Source organism: Carassius carassius, chromosome 22 (assembly GCF_963082965.1).
Source record: "Carassius carassius chromosome 22, fCarCar2.1, whole genome shotgun sequence".
NCBI lineage: Eukaryota > Metazoa > Chordata > Actinopteri > Cypriniformes > Cyprinidae > Carassius > Carassius carassius.
The window spans coordinates 2,933,319-2,950,350 of record NC_081776.1 but is presented as its reverse complement, the minus strand read 5'-3'; the positions used below and the strand labels follow the sequence as shown (position 1 = coordinate 2,950,350).

Sequence of the window (17,032 nt, the reverse complement as noted above, 5' to 3'; positions counted from 1 at the left end):
CTCAAATGGCCCTTGCTTTGCTATCCAATGCAATGGCATTCCTTGTCCAAATGGTCAAATAAGGTCACTATATCTTATAATCCCAATTACTGTCACAATATTGACTTCTCTGATATGGACATGTAAACAAACTCTAGCATTTGTTAGCCTTATTTGCTTGTCCTTTCACCTCATTTAACTCTTTTTCATCAGTGATTTTTCCAAGATTACTCTGTCTCAAGCTTTACTCTTAAGAACACACCGCAAGAGGATTATATGCTAATTAACCATAGCCCAGAGCTATTTTCTTCCTGTGGGCTCTGGCAAACGAATGTATTTATAGGTCACTGAAGGTTGTTTAGTCCTATGTGCCTTCTCATGGTTCCTCGGGTTCTGTTTTGTTTGATTAGAAACACACACAGATCATCCCATGATTCGGGGCTGGGAAAGGTTCTTGGGTTCTTTTCTGGTAATCGGTGGTTGACTGAAATGTTTAACATACAAAGCGCAATATTAAAACCCTACAGATAACCGTATTCACATAGATTCCCAAAAGGACGTAATCAGCAGGAAGATAAAAAAAACTTTATTCAGACAAATCTCACACAGACTGCCCTTGCAGTGCAAAGAGGACAATGTTGTAAGCCAGATAAACAGCACTCCTTCAAGTATCAGCATGAGAAAAACATTTTGAGAAACACTGTCATTATGGGAAAAATCTTTCTTTCAAAAAAACGAAACAAAAAACAATGTGTTATGCCAAAAGAGGGTACAGCCAAAAGAAAGCAATGACCATCAAGCAAATGAGTCTTTCTTCTTTACTGAAATAGGGATTTGTCTTACGATATTCAAATTTGTTTTGACATTCCGGGGATAATTTTCATGTCTGAAAATTGTTAGGAAGCATGTAGTCCTTAAATAGAGGACTACTTAGGTGTGTTTGGGCAAAGCTTTATTTCAGCATAAAAGAGTCCTTGTCCTTGGGTGTCAGCAATGGCCATTGGTCCATTATAAGGTTGGTTGTAGTGGTTTAAAGCAGCAAGAATCCTACACAGTATGCATGACACCAGCAGGGCTTTTCAAGACAGCATAAAATACATGGGAATGTTTCAGTGAGTGTCATCCAAGAAGTCAAAATCATTTAGGGATCCTCATGTTCCAGTGCAATAATGTGTGTTAAAGGAAAGGCAATGCATTTGGACAACTGTGTGGGCCAATTCCCAACAGCATCCTTGGAAAACAGAGTTCCTGTGTTCAGCTTTTATCCTGTTTTTACGCAGAGATCGAGAAAGGTGTGTTGTATCCTCAGTGGTCTGCGGTTCTGTTTCGAATCTGAGCCGTGTTTCCACCATGTTTCTCTGTTTCAAAACCTCACATCCAATTCAAGCACTGAATATCAGGTCATGAAGAGAGTCGTCAGCCACAAAAAAGCGAAACCTTTTGCTTGTTTAAAGTTGCTTTCTCCAACAACCCGTGAAGCATTAAAAAGCAATAAAAAAATTTTTTATACTGATCTTTTTATAGCCACATTATAATAGACAATTTAACGCTAATAAAGTTTTATGTTCAGACCTTGGAGGACGAAGTCTTGGCACTCTACTTCATGTAGTAATGGGTTTGGACCCCATCCTGCTAGTTTTATATGCTGGTACAGAAGTAAGTATTATATGTAGGTGGTAAATTCTGGTTTCTGCATGATGTTCATTCTGGACATTTGGACAAATCAGAGTTGACCTGGGTCATGTGTCACAAAGATAAGCCTGAAGAACAGCCAAGCCACAGCTGTCTGGCCTTTTAAAATGCTCTTCAAATGAGCTCGATTGCTGTCTATATGCTTCTTATATGCTTTGCTGACAAACATGTCGTCTTGGGTATAACATATTTATTGTAAAGTACAAAACATTCATTTGTTGAAGAGAATGACATGTTTTGTAAAGTCATCGTGTATCGCAAATCTTACTGAAATCTCTTTACCTTCCTGACTAGCAATTGAGCAAGTCTCTTTATATAAATGTACAGGGGGAAAACATGGCAGGCCTTTTTTAGCCACAGCGCACCGGTGAAATGCTCATCTCCTAAGATGAGTCTGACAAGAGCGAAACCCTCTTAAGGGGGAGATTATGTGTTCAAATCCCAGCTCTGCATGTATGTACATGGTCTTAAGGCAGCTTTACCTCTGGGTAAGACTACAGTGTCATTAGCAACGGCCCATTGCTTACATGCTGTTATTGCGTGTGCTGGCTACGCTCTTTAAGGTGGAGATGTTGCTACTGATCATAGCAGGTGATCAAAAAGAGGTTAAAAGTGCAGTAAGCTTATTTCTGGTGGTTTCTGGAGGGCTGGGAGGGGTGCCAGAGAAGTGTGTGGTTAGTGGGAGGATCTTTGCTCCTGTATTTGTTGAGGAGCTTCCTCACGGCTACAAAGCTACGGTGAGCAAAACAAATTCATCATTGGTCCCTTAAAAGGTAATACTTGGCTGCTTTCGTTCCCACTTTATTGCGGCTATGTTGGAATGCGCTAAAAGCAATTTCTTATGTTCTGCTAGAATTGATTCTCTGCACCTATAAAACACTAATAGGAGTGCTTAGAAAAATATGTATTTCTTAGGTATTTCATGCAGTTTTGATACACTGTATGTTTACACATTTCCATACAATATACAACAACAATGGTGATTTGTTTTCTCATTCCCAAAGAGGATATACTGGAAACCTGTTTCAGTAGAAAAACTAGTTTTCATGAACAATACTGAAGTTAATATGATATTGAGTGATATGAGTTTTCCATTGCAACTGTTCCCAAGGTCCAGGTCTAGTGGAGTGACATGTCCTCTAACTCTGATATTTGAGCAAGGCACAATTCAGCATGCAATACTCCTGTAGCTTAGCGGCATTGCAAGTTACTGTAAGTTTTTTTTTTTTTAAGATATATAACAATAACAACAAACAACAAGTATATTTATACATTATACATAGACATGTATAAACTATATGCATTCCATATAACTTAAATAATAATTTATATTTATATATTTACAGCCCCCCCAGGGAACATAAGTAAGATAGCAGAGAAGTCGCTGCAGTGTTTTTCATGTCCTACGGTGTTTGCGTGAGATCGCGCAGAGGCACGAGGTGTCTATTCGTATCCAGCGCCATCCCACAGATGATTTATACTGAGTGAGAGCACGCACATAAGACTGCGAGGTTTTGCACTGCGAGTTCCAGTGCTTTTTGTCAATACCTTGACAGCTGCCCTTTTTGGACTTGGTTGTGTCACATCTTGTCTCATAAAAGTACTGCTGGATAATTCTGCGTCCCGCATTGAAGGACCTCAAAATCGTCACCACTTGTCCATGATCATCCACAGCCGTGGTCTTGTTCACCCACAGGCTGATATTTTCGCACACAGAATACTCAGCTCTGTAGCTCTTGTGCTCAGTGTTGCGTTTCTGCCGCGTCTTGTTGGTGCCCCTGCCATCCTGGTTGCTGACAAAGTCGTCCATGAGGTAGAGCGGTGGCGGCTGCAGCGGAGGTCGGTCGCTGAGGAGCACACGAGGCGAGTTGTAATGTTTGTGCTGACGCAGAAGCTCAATCGAGATGTCTGTTACAGGCTGGTCACTAACTTTCTCCCTATAGTCAGCCACTGCAGGTGTCTTTATGGTGGTGTAAGAAAGAGCGTCGTCCTGCTTCTGACGACTGCGGCTGATGTCGGCCTGCAGGAGCTTTATGATGAGCATGTTGATGGGGTCCTGCGTGGGGCGCTTCTTGTCCATCGTAGAAACTGAGATACCATAGAGGTACGTGAGGAACATCACGTACAGCAAGATGGACATCACTAGATTCACCTGTAAGATCTGTGGAGAAACAGAATACAGTTTTATAAGCATGGTAGCAAACAAAAGCCATCAACTTTTGTTATTGTTGGCCATGCAACAGCACTGAATTCTCATGAAGCTCATTGTTGTACTTCAAAACGTAGTGGCACTTCTCCAGCACATCTGCATTGCGTCTGGGCACACAGTGTGTGATAAAAGATGGCCTGCATTGACATGCATACCATGTTTGGAGGGCCTCCCTTTTGGCATATTTATTTGAGCGCCTGGCACATCCATTTGGAAAGGTGTACACAGATACCACAAAGTGCAAAACTGTGTATAAGTTAAGTGTATAAGCAATGGAGGGTCATTAGTGTGCACCATATCGCAGTGGAATAAAAGATTAGAGGTTATAAAATGGATTCAAGCTCAACTAAACATGAAAAAAAACTTTTATTTCTGTACTTAATTAATAATTTAATTACAAATTCCTGGGGGAGAAAACTACCTGAACATTTATCAATTTCTCTGGTAACAGTTAGTTATAAATCAATTCATTAGTTAACTATATAACTAACAATAAATAAATTGTTAATCTTAACTAGTGTTCATTTCAGCATCTATTTCTATTTCTTCTTGTTAGTTAATGCTAAATGCATTGAAAAAAAGGTCACCTAAAATGATAAAATCTAAATTAAGTGGTTTATTCAAGTTAAAAACAATACTGGTCCAACTTTATATTAAGTGGCCTTAACTGCTACTTACATCAAAAAATAAGTATTTTTTTAAATATAGGTACAATGTATGCATGCAATAAACGCAATAAGTGCATTGTACCAAATTATTAATTGAAAAAAAAAAAACCCACTTAATATAAAGTGGGACCACAATATTTAATATCAGTGAATCAACCTTAATATATGAATTTATACCAAAAAAATAAATAAAAAATCTATGGGTTACATATCTCTTTAAGGTATCAATTATAGTATATCTTAAAGAGTTATGTAACCCATAAAATGTGTTTTTATGGGTTAAAGTGTTAAGCAAAGTGTGCAAAGTGTTACCATTTGTCCTTTTTTTTTCAGAAGTAATTTTTTTCAGTTGTGGGTGAACTACACTATTCTTTAAACATAATACTGCCTTTTTTCTTATTGCTTCAAGTAAGAAGGTCTGTCTTTTGTGAGCTGTTTGTGGTATTTAGTGCAGATTCTCATGCTAAATAAGGTAAGAGTTGTGGTCTACCGTAAGCTTGTGTGGTTATTTTAATACTTAAAATTGCAGTTAACAGCCTTTCAATTTTCTTTTCAACAGTATACAAGCAGTAGGCCTGACTCGGCAATTATCAGATGCGTCACTTTCCTGGTATGACATGGGTACCAATTCTTTTTCATAACTTGCATATAACCAGGCACTAGTAAACGTACAATTTCCTCCTCAGTTCTACCTGAATAAACAGACACAGACTTGTTGCTTTCAGATTCTCTTTTAGATCTATATCTCCATATGTTTTAATATGTGTCCATATGTCTAATGTTTTGAGAACGCTTTCAATCAAGACAATGTAAGTCACTGCAAAACATCTCAGCATCAAACCCAGTGCAGTAAAATCATAAGTAACACTAAACTATAGACTCCAGTGCAAAGTACAGGAACTGAAGTCTAATGATAGCACTGATACAGAAAGACAGACGTGTTGCAGACAGGCAAGGGTTACAGCTGCTATACCAAAGGTCCATTGGGCATTAGTGTCTGATGAAAATAAATATCCAGTGTGCTTCCTAATCTTTACGCTGCCCTGGGTGCTTCTATTTCAGAACTACATGTATTGCCTTCGGAGAACCGCAGGGTTTGGGAGGTCTTGGCATGGTGGGCGATAATGTCATGGGATGCCTGGTTTGTTACATAAACGATTGGTTTTAAATTAGACTTTAGTGACAAATACAAAAGACCTTTTGTTTTGTAGGAATTTTTAATCTTTCATCATTTTACACCGAGTTCAGAGTAGTACACCTAGATTTTACAGAATATTATCTAATTCCTCATTGATGTCACAAGTTTACAGCCAATTTTTGCACATTCTTTCAACACTGACCTTTGTTGTTTGGCAGATTGAAATCTTGATGTCTGTTAATCAATTTGTCCTCATTACAGTCAATAAGCATCCCTAATTTCGCTTTTTAGCTGGGGTAATGCCTGCAATTACACATCTGTGTTTCTAAAGAGGGGTGGCACAACAAAAAAGTCATCTTTCAGGCACTGGCATAGTAAATGGCTCAGTTTTATTGCCTTTACAGATGAATTTCTTTGCCTGTGCAGTCGCTGAGTTCACAACAACCACATTACTGAAGTAGTGACTGAATAATGATACATAATCTGTAAAGAATTTAGCAAGGGAACTAGCTTAATTCCAAAGTGTGCTAATAAGCTAAATTTGATAAACCAAATCGGATTTACATTTGCAGGACATTTAGCAAGACACCAAGGGACCACAATTGCACTATATTCTCAGGCAGTACATCTGCTTCTTATGAGTGTTTGTTCAAAATGAAATATACATTATTTTAACATAACACACACACTCACACACACACATACACACACACACACACACACACACTCAAGATTGCATTGGAAATTAATATGAAGCATATTTCACCTAGTGGATTTTTTTTTTTTTTTTTTTTACAGTTATACCCCTGAAATTAATGCAGTTTTACAGTAAAATGTTGTATTATATAAAAAAAGAGTATTTTAAAATACATTTTAAAATAAAAAATATTATCAAACTAAAATATAAAACAATTAATCATCATTTGAATAAAAAATATATAGTTCTGTCATTTTTGACCACGTGAGCAGCACCAGAGAGTAAAAAAAAATTACTGTTTTACAAAATCTGCTGTTTATATCGAAGCAAGAGTTACGTGACTATCCCAGAAAGCCTGTGAGAATGTATGCTTATTGATTACAAATTTATTGTAATGTTTATCTGCATTTGCAGTGAACTACTTCAAATTGTGCAACATTCCCATGTGCACTTTAATTGAGAACAGCAAACAGCAATTCGAAATGCTTTGTCTTTGTCGACACTATTTGTGTCTCATACCCCATCAAATGCATAGCTTTCAAGGGAAAGTGTACAAAAGTGTAAGATACTGGAATGAGAGTCAATAACTCATTCAGGTGAAACATGTGTGGAAATTGACTTGGAGCTCCAGACTAGGGTTGAATAGATAAACTTTTTCATCCTCTTAAGTGCGTTCAAATGTTTGGGTATGTTTGTATACGTCCATTAAGCTTTTAAAAGGTTTCTTCTACTTTAAGCTGCAAAAATTGCCTATAATGAGTAACTCGGTCAAGTCACTTGCTTCTCTTTAAGTGTAATTTATAGCACAACAAATGATGAGATAGAAGCACATGCACTTGAATCTGTTTTGACCATGTTTGAATAGATAATCCTTTGCATCCTCTGAACTGCTCTCAAATTCTTAGTTGTTTCTTCATGCGCTGCAAACATTGTCGGAGACCTTCTAGGAATCACAGCTTATGCAATCCCTCACTCAACTAACAAGAGTTTAAGGTTTGATCCATGCAGAAGGCCTTTCTGAAAGATTTCCTCTCAAAGTCACGTTTAAAATCCCTAAGACCCGTGATCCTGACACATGTCTTTAAGTTTCTTGCTCAGTCATGTTGCATAAATGCAGGAAGTTCACATCTCACATGAGCACAGATGTGCATTCATGTCTCTTTCAGGATGAGCAGCAGCTTAAACGTTTGTCCTCAGGAAGATGCCAAAAAGAGATTTGGTAAGGAGAGATACTAACATCCCACATGATAGCAGATCAGCCTGAGACACTGACCCAGCAACACTTCACCATTTTAATTAAAAAACTTTGGCTTTATTGTTTCACTACTACAAATTTGACCATAAATATGTTTTTTTTGTTAGTTTTTTTTTTTCAGTTAAACACAAAAAGGAGAAATTTGAAGAACCTCGATACAGCTGTTTACAGAGTACAATGATGGCTCCAGAAGAACAACTTATATATTGTACGTTATCTTCCAAGTCTTCTGGACTCATACAATAGCTATGTGTGAAGAACAGCTATGTGTTTTAAAAAATACAAATTTGTGCTGGTGAGATAAAGCTGAAGCAGATAGATAGGTTTCAAATTCATTTGAATAAATAAATTAAAATGAAATAAATATTCATCATATAGTGATTTACTTAAGAAGATTTTTGGACTACTTTATGGTGCTTTATATACACTGTTGTGTAAAGATTATATACAGTATATATATATATATATATATTATATATTATTATATAGTATATACTATATATATATATATTGTTACAAAGTTATAAATGGTATTAAAAGGGGGTTACAACTTTGTTCATTTTAAACAGATGAAATAACAAAGCAAAAGCCAAACTCAATAAAGTGCCCAAACTCACAGTGTGCCACAATAAATCCCTTAACACAATTTAATTGGAGAAAAATCAAATGATCGAGAGGCCTCAATGCACTTCATGCTCAAAACAGAATGTAGCCTAAGCTACTAAAGTTTTGTGTTTGATTGTGATTGGTCTAGTCAGCTGATAGGGCAGTTAATGGACCCGAGGTTGCTTTCTTAGGAATGCCCAAATTTGTTAACACCCTAATCCATTAAAACTAGGTTGGAAAAGGTAAAAGCTGTCGGCATATTTCAAACAATTACAAAAAGTCGGAGACAAGATAATACTTTTCACATGGTATCAAGTTCGAAATACAAATCATGTTGATTAGCTACAGTATAAGCTCAACCATTCATCTGTTTTCCATTCTAAAGACTAAATTGTTGTTGTGAAGGCAACAGATAACAACCCAACACTTTCCTTGACTAAATGCTTTGTGTTTCATCCAAACACAAGCAAGCATTGTTTAAGAGCTCACAAGTCCATCACCTCAGAAAATACCTAAATTACATTAGAATCTACATCAAGAAATTCCTTTTCACTTACACACAAGTGACTCTCACACAAACTGTCCTCTGCAATCAGTCTGATCTCAGCAAAAAGGGACTACTTTTTATATAACCTGAGTCTTGTGATATCAGTGCACAAACCTTACCAGCTATACTGGAAGCCTTTTCACTTTTCATTGAAAAGTATTTCTAGCCAATACTTCATAATGACATAATATTCAACGGCATAAAACAGCACGCTCAGTGAACTCTTATTTCAGGACACGGGAGCATTAGGAGTCAAAATCTGGTTCTTGATCTCCTTTAACTGGTTTAGGTCAATCAATGCACAGCTCTGCACTTGTCTTGGGATTAATCCTCATAAACACATGAGGTTTCCTACATTCCGAATTAACCAAAATGTCACTAGAAGTAATTAGTTTTGTTAGTTTGATGGTGTAAAGCAATCCTGTTGTCCCAACAGCAAACCTTTCCACCAAATAGCTGTGATATATATAACAAATAAACATCAATTGCATGCATATTTGTGACCTGGACCACAAATATAATTACAAGTATAATTTTAGCAACATTGTATGGGTCAAAATTATAGATTTTTCTTTTATGTCATAAATCATTAGAATATTGAGTGAAGATCATGTTCATGAAAATATTTTGTAAATTTCTTAATTTTTGATTAGTAACATGCATTGCTAAGAACTTCATTTCGACAACTTTAAAGGTGATTTCAGCCAAATATTGTCAGATCCTAACAAACAAAGATGATGTATAAATCCAGGGTCACATTTCCTTCTTGTTTTCAACTACTTTTGAAGTTCAAACCTAGAGAATAGCATGTTCATGTATGACAAGTGTTAATCTCTCACAGCACTGTGTCAGTGGCCTCGACATTGGGGCTTCTTCACCACCTGCACATATCATCTAAGACTGGCCAAGGAGGCTTACAACTCCCTGAGCTTTTAACTCCTGGAGGATTGGCTTGAGATTAGCAATAGCCTTCACACTAACCAATGCACCATTTAACACACCGTTCAGTCCGGCTTGCTTAGATAAAGCAGATTTTGGAGTGGCACGGTCAACATGAACTGGACTGTTTTAGCATTCAGTGACTAATCCACTCAATTAAAACCAGTTTTTTTTTTTTTTTTTTTACATATTTACATATATTACATATATGATTATACACAGTGTTGGGGTTAACATTACAAGTAACCACAGTTATGCATAATCAGATTACTTTAAATTTACAACAAAATATCTGAGTTACGTTTTTTAAATAAGTAATGCAAGTTACTTTATTTTCCATTAATTGAAAGAGACTGAAAAACTGAGAGAAATCGTCTCACTTACTCAAAAACATATTCAGTATTCCTAGAAATTAACAAAAATAGTGAAATGCACACTCAGAATATGAAGCAAACCTGCAATAATGAAATCTGTTAAATAACACAGATATGCGTTCTGTATTTAATTTCACTGCTGAACTTTGATGGTCCAATTCAGCCATACAAATAAGTAAAAATGGCTTTAGTTAAATATCACATTTGTGTGTGTGTTTTATTTATTGCAGCAATAAGACTGTTATTGTTATTAATTTATAATTGTTTTTGGAAGGGAGCCCAGCCCAGGTGAGTAAAATTAATGCTAAAGTAATGTAACACATTACTTAACATAAAGTAAAAATAATTTACACAATATTGTATGCAATACTTTTAAAAGTAAAAATAGCTTTCCACAACACTGATACAGTAAATCGAAAATCTACAGCCAGTCCTCCATTTTTTATGCTATTTTTGTCAGAGTGGGTTATTTTCTGTCAGAGTGGGTTTGTAATCTTGAGAGGAATGCCATATGTTCAACTACTAAAAAGCAAGACCATCAGTCAAGCTAATAGATACAGATATAATTTGTATACTTCAGTCACATGGAGTTGGGTTTTAGCTTTGAGAAGAAACTGAATCAAAGAGTTTCCCATTCAGATGCACTATGAACTGTTTAGCTATTGTATGAAATCAAAACATGTGCATGCATGTCACCAGAGAAATATAAATAGTACAATGAGATGGAGAATACAATATTTAAAAAGGTTAAAGCCACTTAAAAGTGTCTGCTCTCAATGCACACAACTGTCTGTCAGCAATGCATTGGCACATTGAAAGCATCATGCAAAATGGCATGCTATCTTATGGTACAGTATCTATTAACAGGACATGACACTATGACTGTATATATTTCTCGTGTGTTTCAGAAGAGCAACCTAAGTTGATGGACTCAGGATGGCTTAGGAGGCAGCATGCCAGTGGAAGAAATCCACACAGGATTTTCAGAGAAGAGTGTGTCATCCCTAATGCTGTCCAATTGCCTCCAGATGTTCCCCTAAAAAAGCAAAAAAATAACTCAAAGTACATACATATGAGCATTAGTTAACTCCAGTTCACATGTAGCATTCTTATGAAGCAGGCTAGCTTAACATGTCATGTTTTCAGTGCCTCATGATGGAGTTGTTCAGTGTAGGGGATGCATTGCAGCTGTTTGGCAGCTTGGGTTAAAACCTCCCTTCAACACACTTCTTTCAGTCGGCATGTGTTTTTAGTAAATTCTGATTACCCGCCAAAGCACTGAATGGTGTATTCTATGACGAGTGTAAGTTAAAATGACAAAACTTTAAAAAAAAATGTCAAGAAGAGGGCTAAATTCTTGAAGATTTAAGCCCAGCTAAGACATTTAGGTTATAACAAATGTTTCTAATGTGAAGTACCTAAATAGACTAAGAACGTTAAAATGTCCAGTTTTCTTGTTGGAATTAAAACGCTATTTAAAGGCTCCTAAAACATTTCTCACAACTTTCTACAACTTTCTCTATGCCTTTATAGTTATAGTTGTAGTATGGACTCTGCTATTCTTTAATATTGAGAATGATTTTTAGAACTAGATCTTTATCGTTATCTTTATAGTTATCGTGCTTGGTGTGAACTGGCCTTTAGAATGTTGAAATAACTAGTTTTCTTGTTGAAGTTATATATTTTTAAAGGTTTCCTTTAACATTATCCAAAATAGAGTAAAGAACGTTTTCTCTCAACATTATGAGAACGTTCATCAAGTATAAATAACATCATAAGGACATCCCTGAGAATGTTGTTCTAAGAATATTTTAATGTTAAAAAAATGTTGATAAGGGTATAAGAATGCTCCATAAACATTCCTTTAATAACTTTTTTGTTAAAAAATGTATATAACTTTTTTTTAAATGTTAGTAAAAGTTGTTAGAATGTTCCCTGTTTGCTGGGATTTAGCAGAAAAAAGAATGGTTCTTTCCAATATAGTTATATACATATATACAATATTTTGTTTAAACAAAGGGCCTTTCATAGCATTACAACTTCTGATTATCACCCAGTGTACTGAATGATATATTCTATGACAAGTCTAAGGTCAAATTTTGGCGGCCAATGCCTTCCTGTTTTTGGCACTATTAGAGCGAATGCAACAGTAAAAGTCTAAATTCCATAAGATTTAAGAATTAGAGGGTATAGTTACAATCTTGGCCTCAGAATCAGCATTTAACAGTAGAAAAATAGTTATTTACATCATTTTCTTCCAACAAATGGCCTTCCATGGCATCACAACTTCATTAAAGCATGGTTCTATATAACAATAATGTTCAGAGAACATGCTTTTTGTTTGACATGGCACTGCCAAACACAACAGTTAGTGTAGTTAACACATCTTGGAGTTTGTAACATGATTGTGTTGGTTGTTTTAATGTAATGTGATAGATGGCTGTTTGGCTGTTGACAGCAACACTTTGTCAAGGATACAAACTACAAAAGATTTAGCAACTTCCCACTCACCAGCGTTGAAATATCCACCGTGCCTTTATGTTTAATGTATATCAACTCACTTCCAATACAAATGTTAAAAACCCTTCTGGGTATATTCAGGTTTTCAATAATAATAATATAGCCAAAGAAGCTGACATGGTATTTAAAAACAAACACACACACACACACACACACAAATGATCTCCTGACTTCAATATTCATAATGTTTTTTTGAGGAGTGTATGGTTTTAACATGGTGACTGTTTAGACAGCATTCATTCCCAGCTAACAGCTTTTTTTTTTATTATTATTCATTTTTTATTTGATCAAAAATTGCTCCTAGAAGATATGTTTGTTAGCTGGGTTGACACAATATCTCTCTTTGGAATAAAGATGAATGCTCTGCTTGGGATTCTCACTATTAGTAAAACTACAACAACAAGATAACATATATATGCACATATGGAAATATATATATGCACATATGGAAATATATTGTTGCACTATCACTAGCTGTAGGTTTTGTTTTCTATACAATAATCAATAGTGTGCAAAATGAAATGTTACTAAGAAAATGAAGAGTTACTAAGAAGTGCTCATTTGATGTATTTAGGCCTGGCTGCCATCTGTCATTTCAATGATGGTCTGCCAATGCAGTTTACTGACAGCTTAGACTGTAAACTGTTAGCGTAGCATGTCCTTTAAAATATGAAAACAGCTAGGACACATTTATCAAGATGAAAAATTTCATTTCATGCTCTATCTCTTTGCATGATTTGGCATTCATAAAGTATTCTATAATGAAACGATCCATATATGGTCAGCATAGTGAATTTCCCACAGTTTACACATAGTGACCAAAAAAGAGAGTGAGATAGTTTGTGGGTATGAGTGATCCGTGATAAAGTTGATGAGATCCTTTGATGGCCAGCCAACATTTTTTGCTGTTCCCATTTTAAAGTGACAGATATTTGCCCTGCAGTAAGGATGTGCTGGAACTGGCTCTGAACATTTATCTCCACAGTTTTCAGAGCCACTAGTTGAACTGAAAGTACTGTTGAGCCTGGAAGTGTTTCAAAGCTACAATAACTGAGAAAATCACATAAGTAAACTGGTTATTCCATTAGCTAGTGGACTAAAACACCGAAGTGTGCAATATCACCAGGCCTAGTTAAGCTGGTATTCTGCAACAAATAAAAATTGCAAATTCAGAACATTTCATTAAGGGAGTCTTTGCTTTTTATATTTCCATATTCTTATTTTAAATAAAATGTTATGTATTTATTCAACAAACTTTTCTATCAGACGAAAATAAATTATTTTCTTTATAGATCATCAAAATAGCAGGAAATCTGATTTTAGGTGATTTCTTTATCTCCATAATGACTTCAGACTAGGATAAAAGAAAAATCCTCAAAAAGTGCCAAGGGTTCTCATATATCTTTTGACACATTCACCTGTAAATTAAAATTATTCGCATTAACCCTTTAGCCTCCCCATCAGTGGATGCCTCGTGTCAGATCCTTTATTTGACAGATGCTTGTTTCAGGAGCATGTCTGCACAAGACTTCCTTCGACACACACAGGAAGGAAACCACAGTAGAAATACATGCAGATAGGGCTATCAAATATGGGGGGGGGGGGGGGGGGGTACATGCAGCTTCACGTTGATGAACAGGAAGAGCAATAACTTGAACCCATTGAAAAACGTGAAGAGCTTCGAGAGCACTGGCATCTCCAGCACAGATTTACGTGGATTATCTGTTTTAGGGATTGTCTGCCAATCTCAGCCAGACCACATCTAAGTATATTTTAAAGTATTGCATTCAAGTTTTCATGTTGTTTTATCAGTTAAAGTCGAGCAACTTACTCAATATTTCTATATCTAGACAGATATGAAGTTAAACTATAAACAGATCCAGACACCTATTTATATATTAAAAGACTCTTGGAATAGAAAAAGAGTTGTCTTGGCAATCTATTGTTTTGTGCATAAAAAGAAGAGCACTTTGAAAGGTAAGAAGTGAATTTGCACGTACTGGATTTCAATTCAGCCCGAGGCTCTGCGCATCACATTCTTCCCAAATACACAACTGTGCAGAAAGCCACGTTAAGCGCTAATAATTTGGAGCAAAATTCTAAATTACGTTGTTACCAGGAAACGCATTGTTTAAGAGCAAATCTTCGCTGTGTAAACTTTGTCAATGGTAAATCGTACACAAACTGTCCTGGAGAACAAGCGTAAAGGCGCAATCGTGCCAGGAGCCCTCCAGATTCCCATCGAATGATCCATGGAAGCAGTTCGAGCAAACTAACTTTCTAAAGATGCTTACCGTAATAAAGGTAACCATAGCATCGGTGAGGAAATATTCAGCAGTGCCGACATGAAGGTGATGAGTTTATAACGAATCCTTTTTGAAAGTTTCCAGACAGAAAGCGTGCGCTGCGTTATGAAAGTGAGTCTTACTGGCGAGTACAGCGCGCAGATCTCTCTCTCTCTCTCTCTCTCTCTCTCTCTCTCTCTCTCTGTCGCGAAAAGCATAATCTTCTACTCTCCTGTGCACATCCAGCACGGACAGATGGCTTTTATATAGGGTTGCTGTTCTTAGTCCAAAGTGTTGATGTTCTCCTTAGTCAGTCATGCATTTGTACGTCTAATAACTTTTCATTTATTAATGATATTAACACGCATTTTAAGGTACATTAACTACTGACCAGTTAAGCATTAAATGTACAGTTCAGTTACACTAAATTATATTCATATTGACTTTATTTGATCTGCATTCTTAAAAAAATAAAGGTCCCAAAGGGGGGTTTCGCAGTGATGCCATGGAAGACCCATTTTGGTTTCCCCAAAGAACCTTTCAGCGAACAAGTCTTAAAAATCCATTAAAAGATCAATTTTTCACTATAAAGAAGTTTTCACGGATGTTGAAGTTTCTTCATTATTTTTAATAATGTACTGTTCTAATTTTTATGTCCATGGACTTTTCGTGATCAACTGTGATGAAAATCCTTCATCAGAAGTTAATCAGATGTCTCATATGTACATCTTTTTGACAGATGTTTAGCAAAACAACATGTTACTGTAGATTATTATGGGTTTGAGTCTAGCAAAAGTAACAAAAGAACCTCATATGAAGAGAAAGAAATGGCATACTTTCTCATATACCCAAATTGCTTTAAAAAGTTATTCAAAAGATCCTAATAATAGGTATGGCAGCCAACTGAAGAAAAATTGTACAAAATTAATGCACAGTCTGAGCTCACAGGCATCGGTGTGACTCAATCGTTGAAATAGATTGAGATTGTCATAGTATACGCAAATTATAAGAGTAGATTAAGAACATAAGTGATTTTAGAATGGGCAGGGCTTGATTGACATGCAGGAAACAATTATTAATCCTTTATAATCCACTCTTTTCTGATATCAGTCGTCTCTTTGTTGGATATGTTTGTTTAGGATGACATCTTAAGGTCTTCAAGTATTGCAGAGATGACATATAGTTATCTTGAGGTATACTGAATAAACCATTTTAATCATTGCAGAGCAACAGACACACTGGGACAATCTCTGTAAATACAAGAAAGTAAGACAAAGCTTGTCCACGTGACCGTCCCTCCCATATCTCATCATTTTAGTCTTTCTTTTGTTTGCTCTGAACTGTCACGGTCACTAAATGATCCATATTCATTGTCTAAACTAGAAAATGAAATACTTGGATGTCAAACTTTCCTTGACTTAACTTTTTGAGCTGCAATGCCTTGTGACAATGAAATAACAAACCTCAAACAAACAAACAACACTTGTGTAAAGCCCAATTTTTTAGCAAGCCTCTCAAGAGCTGAAAGTGCATCTTACCTGTTAATACTTGGAGTGAACTTCCTGGTAACAGGAGAATTTTCGTGTTTCTTCCTCTTCTTTTTGAAAGGCTTTGGAATATCAGATTTCAAAAAGAAAGTCTAAGAGAGATGTTTTAGCTAAAATAAAGAGTTTTCACGCGTCTCAATCAGGACAAATCCTCCTTTATGATGTTCTGTGTTAATACACGCAATCTCAACACAACTGGTGGTTGTGCTCAAGAAGTTATAGCAATTCCTCAATATTTCCACAATCAGGAAGCTGATTTGCGAATATCAAATGAAGTCATCAGTTGCTGAAAGGGGACATATTAGGGATATTTCACAAATGAAGTAATCTTCTTTTAAACCAGTCCAAGAGGAAGATGAAACAATGATGCTATCAAAAGGACAGGAAATTAAACCTGTTTGTCTTTCAAGAACGCTTCACTTTGTATGATTCAACAATGTTGGTGAATTGTGTAATTTCATACAGTCTCTCATATGTTCTTTTATTTTGTTTGCTCTAAATTTATATTTTATGTTTTGAGCACACTGAAGCACCATGCTTTTCATGCGTCATCACCATTTTATTTTAAAAATACTT

The 17,032-nt window shown here is 36.0% G+C and overlaps 1 protein-coding gene across 2 annotated transcripts; it reads right to left on the bottom strand.

Annotated features, from left to right (window-relative positions):
- Positions 1-1,783: 1,783 nt before the first annotated feature.
- Positions 1,784-16,586, bottom strand: LOC132098320 (neurotrophin-3-like). 2 transcript variants are annotated; one of them, XM_059504462.1, is made up of 2 exons: positions 16,448-16,586; positions 1,784-3,832 (listed from the first exon to the last, which is right to left on the bottom strand). In XM_059504462.1, exon 2 carries the CDS (start codon positions 3,809-3,811, stop codon positions 3,068-3,070), a length of 744 nt encoding a protein of 247 aa, XP_059360445.1. In that variant the 5' UTR covers positions 3,812-3,832; positions 16,448-16,586; the 3' UTR covers positions 1,784-3,067. The 2 variants fall into 2 exon arrangements, with proteins under 2 accessions (XP_059360445.1, XP_059360444.1); XM_059504461.1 differs by lacking the exon at positions 16,448-16,586 and adding an exon at positions 14,919-15,066.
- Positions 16,587-17,032: the final 446 nt, after the last annotated feature.